This window comes from Aristolochia californica, unplaced genomic scaffold (assembly GCF_029961685.1).
Source record: "Aristolochia californica isolate CCGP_79_NKW_82.1479 unplaced genomic scaffold, dmAriCali1.0.hap1 SCAF_12, whole genome shotgun sequence".
In the NCBI taxonomy this organism is placed as follows: domain Eukaryota; kingdom Viridiplantae; phylum Streptophyta; class Magnoliopsida; order Piperales; family Aristolochiaceae; genus Aristolochia; species Aristolochia californica.
The window spans coordinates 22,303,260-22,315,282 of record NW_027181793.1 but is presented as its reverse complement, the minus strand read 5'-3'; the positions used below and the strand labels follow the sequence as shown (position 1 = coordinate 22,315,282).

At 34.7% G+C, this 12,023-nt stretch overlaps 1 protein-coding gene across 1 annotated transcript; it reads left to right on the top strand.

Annotated features, from left to right (window-relative positions):
* Nucleotides 1-499: 499 nt before the first annotated feature.
* LOC137947001 (26S proteasome regulatory subunit 8 homolog A) lies at nucleotides 500-11,857 on the top strand. Its single transcript, XM_068793296.1, has 9 exons — nucleotides 500-757; nucleotides 1,740-1,837; nucleotides 9,459-9,683; nucleotides 9,814-9,876; nucleotides 10,049-10,212; nucleotides 10,404-10,560; nucleotides 10,663-10,761; nucleotides 11,125-11,235; nucleotides 11,520-11,857. The coding sequence occupies exons 1-9, from the start codon at nucleotides 565-567 to the stop codon at nucleotides 11,658-11,660; spliced, it is 1,251 nt and encodes a 416-aa protein (XP_068649397.1). The 5' UTR covers nucleotides 500-564; the 3' UTR covers nucleotides 11,661-11,857.
* The last annotated feature ends 166 nt before the right edge of the window (nucleotides 11,858-12,023 follow it).

Genomic DNA, 12,023 nt, shown 5'->3' with positions numbered 1-12,023 from the left:
GACAGTCCAAGCCCGATGTAATTGAGAGAGGGAGTTCAATCCCTCCGAATTCACTTTCCCTCCCATTATGCCTAAAACGGGGAAAAGTGAAATACATTTATATTTTACTTTCTCACGTCACTTACGTTGGGTACTAACGGCTTTTGGCTAATTTTACTCAGTGGCCTTGGGCAGAACTTTGTACCCTAGAAAGGCTAGAAATTTTTTTCAAGAAATCTCTTAGTTGAGAATTGAGACCTTATTAATGTCATACTTAGGAAATGTTGATGTTTTGTGTATAATCAAGGTGAATTGGATTTAAAAGTAATTTCAAGCTATAAACTCTAAAATTAGTGTTGACATAGAATTAAATTTTAATTTTAAATATATTCTATATCACTACCCAGTAATCTATTTTCATTTCATATCGGCGGGCATTGACCGCCGCAGATTGCACACTGGGGACCTCACATCGGTCTACGAATCCGCATTACGGTGAAAACTTAATTTAAAAGAGCACAGGCCAGTCGGTGGACAGCCAGAGCCTTTCCTCCTGAGAGAAGAAACCAGCGGAAACCGAAAACAATGGCGACGGCGATAGAGACAAAGCAGGTAGAAGTAGCAGTAGAAGAGATGTGCTCGGCAAAACCAGGAAAACAGGGGGAGGGCCTCAGACAATACTATCTCCAACACATTCATGATCTCCAGCTCCATGTCCGCCAGAAAACTCACAATCTCAATCGTCTGGAGGCGCAACGGAATGATCTCAATTCCAGAGGTTGGTCATGAGGCTGAAAACTTATCTCAATTCTTGATGCGGGTCACAGTCTTCCATTTTTTTCTCGGGGATTCTTGAGGTGGGTCACAATCTTCCATTTTTTTCTTGGGGATTGATATTTCTAGGGTTTGGTAGTGGGAATTGGGAAGAAGACGAGGCGAAGTGATACCACATCAGAGGTGAAAAAGAATAAAACCGAACACTTGCGCGGTTATAGCTGCTTTTTCTTAGGTCGTTCAATTGTCTAGAATTCGTTTTCGTTTGAAGAAATTCGGTCGTTCAATTGTCTAGTGTACGTTTTCGTTTGAAGAAACTCGTATTAGAGCCCTAGTTTGTAATTCATATCTTTATTATCATTGTAATTATGTTTTCGTTTGTTTTCTTTAGTTTTATTTTTTATTTTTTATTTTTTATGTCGTGTTGGTTTTTTTAAGACATTTTTCGTCGTATTATTCTGGGTCTCGACTTGATGGTGTTTCCTGTTCTGATTTTTCTCTTGCTTGTCATTAATTCTGGTGGCAATTTATAGGGTTTGACTTGACTATAGCATGGTTCAGTTATGAGCTGATAACTATGAGCGTTCACCATCTACCGTAATCCATCTGTTTGGCTACAATGGTCTTAAGCAATAAAGTTGTTTATGTGGAAAGCTAGGATTACTGTAATTGCTTCATTCATCTCTTTAAGGTTAAGAATTAGCTTATCTTCTAAAGAGGTTTGATCATTTGCTTCCTCTTTGATTTTCTCACTGGAAATTACCTATGGCTCTGGGTACTCAGCTGGTCTGTTAGGATTCTATTTTTCTTTTTTCAACGTGAAAGAATCGTGGAGGATTAAAAAGTAGATGAGAATGTTGTGGTTGTACCAACTACCAATTCTCATTTTCTGCATTCTAATTTATAATATCCAATCTCCATAAAATAAAGAAATTATTTTTTCCACTTCTGATCACCTGAAATTTTTAATGTCTTTAACTAAACAGTGAGGATGCTGAGAGAGGAGTTACAGCTTCTTCAAGAGCCTGGATCATATGTTGGTGAAGTTGTGAAAGTTATGGGGAAATCAAAGGTCTTAGTAAAGGTAAGCTTTGATTGTTTCTGTTCTATAAGAGAAAATATATGACTTTCACTATATGAAATTGTCAAAGACAGCAAATATTTTCTTCACTTTGATTGAATTGGGATTTGTTGGTTCAGCTTGCAGTCATTCTCTCTTCTGTTTAATGTAACATTCCTAGTTTTACTTACTAGGATTTCTGTAATTGTTTTGTTTTGGAGTAAATCATTTTGATGAGGTATATATTGTTTGCTCTTCCTTTATTAGATATTGTTTCCTTTGATTTTGTATCATTAACTGTGCTTTAAACTTCAAAAAAGAACACTTGCTTCCTCTTAACAGATGCACTTTGTGGAGTTAGCTTAACAAATGCTTTTTATGCATTTGATAGATTGCCTTTGTGAAGGTTTTTATTTCTTTGGCTTGAGGAAGTATTTTTCCCCTCAATACTTCTCGTGGTCATGCATTACTATGCATGTACCTGGGTTGCCACCATGATAATATGTGCTTACTTAGTGAGGAGATCTGCTCTTAATTTTGATGAAATTCCCCTTATGTCGTTAATACATCATGCCAAAGAAAGCATAAGTAAATTTCAATCTGTGTATTTGTTGAGCATGCATGCATTTTTTTAGGTGTATCTACAAGCTAGTTTAATCAGCTACAAGAGCAATGTTGGGGGTTGTTTTGACTTTTGTTGTCTTTCTTGTAGTGATTCTTGTTTTAACCATGGGTTTGCGACTCTGAATCGGGACCTGACTTGGTGTCTCAGCTGGCTGAGTCGCCCATATCTTTCTATAGGGTGACTAGGGCAGAAAAAAATAAAAAATAACTAAAAATAGTGAAAATATAATATTCAATATAGTATATAATATGTCATATATAATTAGCTAAATGTTGTAATTATTTCTAATACATAAATATTTATTGTGGGCCTGTCATGACTCATGACTAAGTACTTGTTTGGCCGGAACCAAAGAGCCAAATCCTTCTCTACAAGTTGAATCGTTCATTCCAAAATGTGTTCCGACTCGAGCAAGTTGCGACTTGACTCGAAGAGTCGAAAAACCATAGTTGTAACCTTTCAACTTCTGATTTGGTCAATCCGACTCGATCATATTCTCCAATGATTTTGATACCTGACTCCTCCAATCCTCTAGCCGACTCGGTCATATAACTTCCTACAAAGTACAAAAAGACTTGGCTAGAAATAATATTCAGAAAATATATAAAAATTACAAAAAACAACTTTAAAAATATTTTCATTTTGGGTTGGAAGGGATTTGACCAAAATAGAAGAGTCAAACAACTCTCTACGACTCGACTTGCTCAGTAAAAAATTCGATAAAACGCAATGAATTGGAAAAAAGGCTATTATTAATAGTAGAATTAATTGTTTATTATTAATAACTACAAATTAATGCTTATATTGGCGTTATTATTACATAATTAATGTGGTAATATATATTACTTTAGTGTTATTTATTATTATTTATAAAATTGATTAATTATTGTTTCATACTGTTGTTGTTATTATTTTATATTATATATAAATTTAAGAGCCTTATTTATTCTAAATGCGTAAGTAAATCTTACTAATATATGAATTAATTAAATTGACTTTAATCTTCAATTAAATTATTTAGAAAATAAAGAAATTGTATGTTTTAATTTAAAAATAAAATAAACATAGACATAATTTTTTATTCATTATTCATTACTTAGGGTTAAAAGTAAATTTCAAAATTATATAATTTTTTTTAAAAAGAAATTTTATAAAAATGTCTAAAATTTGATATATAATGTGCATCATAGTTAGTTAAATATACTAATTTAGTGATTTTGGGGATTAAGTACCTATTTGGCAAGGGAGAAAAGTCATAAATATAAATTATTTGATAATAATTAATTATAAAAAATACTATTATTAAAATAACTAGTATTAGTCTACTCATTAATTATTATTATTATTATTATTACTACTTTAAGTTATTGACTTATTAATGTCATTATTTTTTTAAACTTGTTGTTATTACTATTAACAAAATAGTAATTGAAATTAGATCAAAAAGATATTTAAAGATATTAAAAAATTATCAAATTCTGTATTAAATGTACATTCCATCATTTATATTAGATTACTAATATTATTATTGTTTTTAAATAACGTTTTCTAATAATATATTATAAATGAAATTAAACTTAATATTATTAATTATTATACTTATTAATCAATATTAACTATTAATAGATTATATTTGATTAATAATTTAATCTTTTCTAAGTTTAAACTTATGAAATCAAATAAAAAAATTGTAGAGGGGAGTGGATGGTGGAAGAAGAAGGAAGCAAGGGAATGAAGAAGAAGGTAGACCGAGGGATAAGAGGAGAGATCCGGCAACACCGTGCTGGATCTGCAGGCTAGTGACCAGACGACTTTGGCAGCAGTGATATGGCATTGAGTCAACCGGAATAATCCCATTGCCGATGGTAAAAACTGGTTAGGAAAGGAAGAAATGGAGGAAGACATCGGAGAAGGAGGGATATGTCGGAAGTTGAAGGAATCCGGGATGGAAATGAGTTGGGAAGGCAGGGAAGACGATAGAAGATGAAAAAATGGTGAAAAAGCAGATTTCGGGTGTTTCCTGGCGAGGGGATTGCGAGGCGAATTGCCGGATCGGTCGATGACTCGCAACTCGCCCTGGTTCCATATCCACCTGCACGATTTTCACAATCCAGAGTGGGTTGGGTATTATCTATATTGAAAAAAATGAATTACAACCTATGTTGAAGCGCATCATTTCAAAAAAAAAAAACCTATGTTGAAGCAAAATAAGAGTACAAGGAAGCATTATCTACTTTGAAAAAATTGTTTCCCTTTTTGTAATCTCACAATTGAACTCTGACTTTCGGGCTTATAGGATCTCTCATCTGGCTCTTTGATGTAATGTGGCGGCTCTTCTGCTCTTGTATATTCTTCTCTTACATAACACCAATAGAAACTAGTACCTATAATTCCTATCTTTTAAATCCTATCATACTAAGTGTTTTTTGCATGTATGTTCGATGTACTGTACAAATCATACTGAGTGTTTTTTGCGTGTATGTTAAATGTATTGTGTATAACTAAAACTAGGTTCTTAGAGAACTGTCATATTTATTTACTTCCTAATAGCAAACTGTATAATCATCCTTTGCAGAAGAAAATATCAGTAAAATATAATAATGTTTGCAAAAGCTTCTTTCATCCCATTAACTAGGCAAATGTCATGTTCTAAGAAAATCTTCTGCTTGAGTGTGATTTAAGTCAAAGTTGCACTGTGCTTTTGCTTGGTAAAGTTCTGTATACTGAATTACTGAAGCTCATTTTGAAGCAACTATGGTTCATCTGACTCCTGGAAATCAACATGAGCTGACCCTTTTACTAACAGGGTTGTCATTAATAATATTGTTCATTTCATGAATTACTATATTATCGATATTATCTTGAGTTGTGTCATCTGCTAACTTTTTGCAAAATTATTGTAATGATAAGAACTTAAGAGGTAGGTAGCATCATTTAGAGCTAGTGGAGTGAAAAGGATTTTCCATGAGTTAATATTTCATCAATCAAAGTTAAAAGAAAAATCATCAATCACGTCACATGTATTGGACATATTCAACATAGCAGTTTCCACAAAGTGGTGATGAAATCTAAAATCTGTATAATTTGTTTTAGAGAGCCACCATTTCATTTCTTGTACTTGGTCTCATGTACTTAGATCAGCCAATTCGGCTGCTGATTTGTGTGCTAAGCTTGCCCCCCTCCCCCTTCAATCTCTTGTTGTTAGGGGAGGCCTCCCTTGATGTTTCTTCCCTTTCTTTGAAATAAAATTATCATCATTTAAAAAAAAGAATAAAGATTAAGGGTCACTAAAAAATGATTAAGGTGAAGAGTGGAACAGAAAAGATATGATAATTCAGATTTTGGTTTTTTGAAAAGTATGACAATTCAGTAATTAATATTAGGATAGTAGAAAAAAAGAGGAAGAAGAAGAGGAAAAGGCGAAAAAGAGGAAAAGGGTAGTCAACTGCCTGGCACTCTCTAATTTAACAATTGAGCATGTTAAATTGTGAATATGCCCTTACTTTAGAATGTGATAATAATAAGTAGTTTAACCGAACACCTTTCCCTCCCCCCCCTCCCTTTTTTGGAGCATATGTATCATTAGGCCCAATTTGTTAAAAAATCAACAAAAAACGTTTATGAGATGTCTCCTAGCTGGTTATATATAGAAAATGTGGAGTGCACATTTTCCTACCATGTTGATGTGTCTTATACACTCATGGAACAATACTGGTGACAATCAATAAAGATAGTTGCTTCGTTGCCACATGCCATTTTCATAGTGGTAGTAACCAAAAAACCTTTGGAAAAAAAAAAACTCCTAGACAACGATTTAAACCACATGAACTCTGAAGTTATATGTGCTATTATTTTGTGTTCATTGTTCTGAACTAGACCTCACTGTTACTGTTTGTGTGTTAATCTTTCTTGTAGCTAAATTTCCTCCAATAAGTGAATAGAGCCACAGTGTAGATCTTCTATCCACTGAACTCCCAATTTATCCTGCATCAAAGTTACTTACAATCTCCAAAAGTCTATGTGCTTATAAGCTTAAACTCTTCCCAGGAGCATTCTTTAAATGTTTCAAAATTCCATGTGCAACCTGAATTTTCTTGTGTTCTCTGCAGTGTCTAACCATCTATTTTCTGTTGGAGATTCTCAACAGTTTTTTTCTAACCTATTTAGGGTCTTACCATAAGACTCTAAGGTTTGATTGGAATTGGTGACGATGTCACTATTTCCTATTGGTGGGCCTAAGGCTTTATATGGGTTATGTGCCATCATCGATGTGAAGAGGAACATAAGCATTGGGCCTTGGATTTCCTATTCCTTCGAAACGGGAACTGTTTGAGGTAAAGGGCCTGTCCTGTTCGATGGAAAAACTGGATCTAGTGTTTATGATCACTAGTTTTCCTTCTATCTCCTTTATGGTTTTTCGGGAGAGGGGAAGGTGTCTGGGTGCCAAAGGTTGAACTACCCATTCTGTTGGCCATGTTAACTCTCTGGGGTTGAGTTCTTCTATGGTCAAGTTCTCAGAATAACCAATGTTTTTGGCTAATTCTGTGAGTTTCTTTGAATCTTTAACTGGAACCTTTCCAGTGTTGATTCCATCTCAGGCTATGTCAGAGTCAAGTTGATCAAGTTCCCTACTTTGTCTATACTGTTTCTTTTCTTTATGAGAAGAGTCATGTACAGACAGAGAAAGGGTATGTACATTCTAATTATGAGAAGGGGTCATTTGAGTGTATTAAACAGATATGAAACTATAGTTATCATGCAAATCCACATGAAGCTCCATTCCAGTGTCTAAGCATATTTTCTCTGAAACCAAAACAAGTTCATCTCTCCCTTAGCATCCTCCCTGGCTCTCCCCTCCATAAAGCTGGTTGAAGCTAAATTTTGATGACAGCTCCTTTGGCTGCTCAGGACCAGCATGGGTAGATATCACCATCAGAGATTGCTTGGGCTCCATCATCTTATCATTCCTCAGGGCCAGCAAGTCTTTGTGATTCCTAAGAGGCAGAACTTTCTGCTGTCTTAACTGGGATTCCCCTAAGGTGATTCATCCATCGTAATCTCATGGTTCACAAAACTTTCTAACCCCCCCCCTCAAGGAGATTGCGGTACATGTTTGATGAATTGTCTCCATCACTTGGGGGTATACTCTTCGATCAGCAAAGTCTTTGCTGATAAAAAAGCTTATCACGATTTCAAAAAAAAAAAAGTTCAACTCAATTCCTTTCAATCTCAATACTGTCGAATGTCTGAACTCACCCAAATATTTGGTTCCAAAGTTGTTTGCCAACCCACTGATTTGGCTCTTCTATGCATATAAGAAACTATAATACCATTTACATACATAATCACTTTAAACAAGCATAAAAAGAAAAAAAAATCTTAGGTACCACAACACCCCATGCTTGATGAAGGACAAATACGAGATAATATTACTAACCTCTCTTAAACCTAGTTTTCAATACAAATAGGAACGAAGAAAAACACAAGATCTTTTCCATCTGGAACAAGTGATGTCATGTTGTTTATCTTTTGAAAATGTTCATTTTGAGTATTTATTAAGAAGAGAATAATATACAACAAGCTGTTTTTTACTTTCCAATTAAACATCAATGTGCAAGCTGCATCATGTAGATGATGGTTTTTGTGTTTAGCTACTCCCATTCTGTTGTGTTGCCACAGAAATCATAAGTAAATTTCTGCACCTGTCCAAATCATTATCTAAACAGAGTATGGAGGCCTTGGATTAAAATTCAGTTTTATTTCATCGTGAAAAGTGTTGCAAACACAATAAGTGACCTTTCTTTCAACAAATGTTTGGAGCCCACATAACTCTACAATTGACACAATCCCCATCCATTTGAATAAATTATCAGACATTGAGATGTGCTCCTTTTATTTGTTTTAAAATTGAAAACGGGCCTTTGATGCTAGCTAACTTCCAAGCTTCACACTCAGAAGATTACATAGACTTGAAAACGAAGAAATTGTTAACAAAGTTTCAGGGGATATCAATGATGAAGCTACAAGTGTTGTTTGTGAAGTTGTTTGTTGGCATTACAACACATATTTCTACGAACATCATTTGACACTTCTCATGTTCTTATTTGATTTGATCCACCATTTTTAGAGCTACTTATTTGATCTTTCAAGCCTCTCTGGAACACCATTTATGTAGGAGCTAGTGGTCATTTGAAAAAAACTTAACTGTATAATTTAGTGGGCCATGTGGTTATGAAATGGGCTTGGCACGATCCGTACTTCCTAAGTTGTCCCTTTTTTACTTCTATTGCAAATTGAGGGTCGAAGCTAACATCTTCAGAGGTCTTATACTTCTATCAGTAACATAGTGGCAGGCATGTAGCTGATGATGGATGCATGTGTTTGACCCATTGTTTGTGCCAATTTATGTCAACAGCATTACTTTGTTCTCAAAGACATGATGACTTCTAGAGATCCTTTCTAGTTTTGCAATGTTATGCACCTAGGTACGATTTCTGGGTTAACTCTATTGTAGATCAACTTTGCAGACGGTGGATGTGGTCATCGTACTTAGAGAAGAGATTATGTGCTAATAATTGATTAATTTCACTGAGAGATGGATTAGATGCTGAAAGATGTTATTTTAGTCCTTTCTGTCTGTCTGTCTGTCTCTCTTTAAGAGAATACAGCTGTTAATTAAATGTAAAAAATAAATCAACTGCAAAATGCTATGGATCCAAGTTGACTGAAATTCTCTATTGCTATACATACTTATACTTTCAGATGTCCCATCATCAGAAGCTTTTTTTTTTTTTTTTTTTTTTCCTTTTTGACCTACAATCTTCTGGAGTTTATTTCTCAAGTATTTGATTTTTTTTTGGTTATTTGTGTTGTTTTATGGATTCTCATTAGGTTTGAATTCTGTCGTGCATTCTGGATGGTTGCATGGATTTAGATTTTATCTGTTTTAGATGTTGGAATTTAAAATACAAACTCATTGTGTTCTATGTGATCCATCCTCTTGTTGCATCTGCTTTTTAGGTTCATCCAGAAGGGAAGTATGTTGTTGATATTGACAAGAGCATTGATATCACAAAGATTACTCCATCCACCAGAGTTGCTCTTCGAAATGATAGTTATGTACTTCACTTGATTTTACCGAGCAAAGTTGATCCATTGGTCAATCTCATGAAAGTGGAAAAGGTTCCTGATTCTACATATGATATGATTGGTGGACTTGATCAACAAATTAAAGAAATAAAAGAGGTTTGTCTTTCATTCTTTGCAAGATTTATACTCTCTCTATACTTGATCAAATTGGACTTTATGAGGGTCTCTTTTTTTACTCAAAGAAGTTAACATATAAATATAACTTTCATGCTTTCATTTTTTTCAGGTCATTGAACTCCCAATTAAGCACCCTGAATTGTTTGAGAGTCTCGGGATTGCACAGCCGAAGGTACTTCCTACTCTATCCGAATGGCTTTTCTTTTCCCATGTCCACTTTTAATTGCACTTCAGATGGAGTGTTTTTTTCTTTTTTTCTTTTTGTCAGGGTTCTTTCTGATAGATCTACTTGTTTTATGTATTTCTTTGAGTTTGTTTATGTTTTATCATGAATTGATATACAGGGAGTCTTGCTCTATGGACCACCCGGAACAGGAAAAACTTTACTCGCGAGAGCTGTAGCTCATCATACTGACTGCACATTCATCCGGGTTTCTGGTTCTGAATTGGTTCAAAAATACATTGGTGAGGGTTCTAGAATGGTTCGAGAACTGTTTGTTATGGCAAGGTTTGTTTTATTTATCCAGAGGATGACTTCTCCACAATTTTAACTTCTTTTGCATTTGAGAACATCAAACAAGAGACACATACCAGTTTACTGAAAGCAAGTGGCTCCATCTATTTGTAAACTCATCTGTGTTGTGCTCGTAATTCTCTACTTTATAAATAAAACGGTTTTGTTTTGTTTTTCTCTGACAGGGAACATGCTCCTTCTATCATTTTCATGGATGAAATTGATAGTATTGGATCTGCACGGATGGAATCTGGAACTGGTAATGGTGACAGTGAGGTGCAGCGTACCATGCTTGAGCTTCTGAATCAGCTAGATGGTTTTGAAGCATCAAATAAGATCAAAGTACGGTTACGTCTTCATTTAGTTTAGGTGAAATTATTTTAGCTCAGCTGTTAACCAGTCTTATTTATATTCTTAATGCTAATAAGTAGTTTTTTTTTATAGGTATTGATGGCTACAAATCGTATTGATATTCTGGATCAAGCACTTCTCAGGCCTGGCCGAATTGACCGAAAAATTGAGTTTCCTAATCCCAATGAAGAGGTAAAGTTGCAATCTTCAGGATTGCCATAACATTTTCTCTGTTCTGGTTGTCTATATCTTTAAGGTTTGTCACAAGCAAGAGCCTTCTAGTTTCTATTAAATCATTGACCAAATATTTTCTCTAGTCTATATCTTTAAGTTTAGTAACAAGCAAGAACTTTCTAGTTTCTACTAAATCATTGACAAATGTTTTCTCTACTCTATATCTTTAAGGTTTGTAACAAGCAAAGGCTAATAGTTTCTACTAAAAACCAAATGTTTTCTCTAGTAAAGTTGGCACATGGTGATTCCATGAAGGTAATCTTTTTGCTAATAAGAGTTTGGTGATGTAATATTGTGACACGATCTTGTTGTGTTTTACAGTCGCGATTGGATATCTTGAAGATACACTCAAGAAAAATGAACCTGATGCGTGGAATTGATTTAAAGAAAATAGCTGAAAAGATGAATGGTGCCTCAGGTGCAGAGCTTAAGGTGTGTCCTCTTTTGTTCCCAAATTGACAACTATTCATATACGTTCATGTTTTAGTATGTTCATCTCTTGCCATTTTACATGAGGCATGGGCACAAATTTGACAGGGTAGTGAACCATCCTAGATTACCTGTAGCAGTAAGCGTGTAGTGTGAGCACATTAATTTGTATAATTTTTTAGAATTTAATATTGACGTGCCATTAAGGAAAAAAAATATAAAAAAAGGAAAAATTTGGAACCTCTGTGCTGAATTTCTGCAACTTTCTTCTTCCTTTTTATGTGTAGGCGGTGTGTACAGAAGCGGGGATGTTTGCACTGAGGGAAAGAAGAGTTCATGTGACACAGGAGGATTTTGAGATGGCAGTCGCCAAGGTTATGAAAAAGGAGACAGAGAAGAACATGTCTCTAAGAAAGCTGTGGAAGTAGGATCCTTCTCTGTTAGTTGATCATAGTAAATAAAAAATAGTACTTTACTATTTCCTTCAATATTGTGATATATATACTCTCTGGTTTAATCTACTCCGAGTGAAGTGCAGTTGATTTTAAGTGCCAAAATAGCTTATTCCATCTTATTTTCACAGTTTAGGTTTGATTACCTGAAAAGATTAAATACATTCATGACTGTGACATTGCCTCTTTTACTCTGTGGTTCCATCATCCATGTAATGTTTTGGAATGCGACTCGGCGATTGACCCCGTTACGCTGTGGGCAACACCTTGAAGCCTTATGATATTGATGCCAATAGGCTATGCATTATTGATTTAGTTCCAATCATGATGCACATGCCG

Excerpts from the sequence above, each read along its gene's own strand:
- LOC137947001 (XM_068793296.1), top strand. The coding sequence starts at position 565 with ATGGCGACGGCGATAGAGACAAAGCAGGTAGAAGTAGCAGTAGAAGAG. Across the intron at positions 10,213-10,403 it reads GAACTGTTTGTTATGGCAAG|GGAACATGCTCCTTCTATCA; the intron begins GTTTGTTTTATT and ends TTTCTCTGACAG. Across the intron at positions 11,236-11,519 it reads CCTCAGGTGCAGAGCTTAAG|GCGGTGTGTACAGAAGCGGG; the intron begins GTGTGTCCTCTT and ends TTTTATGTGTAG.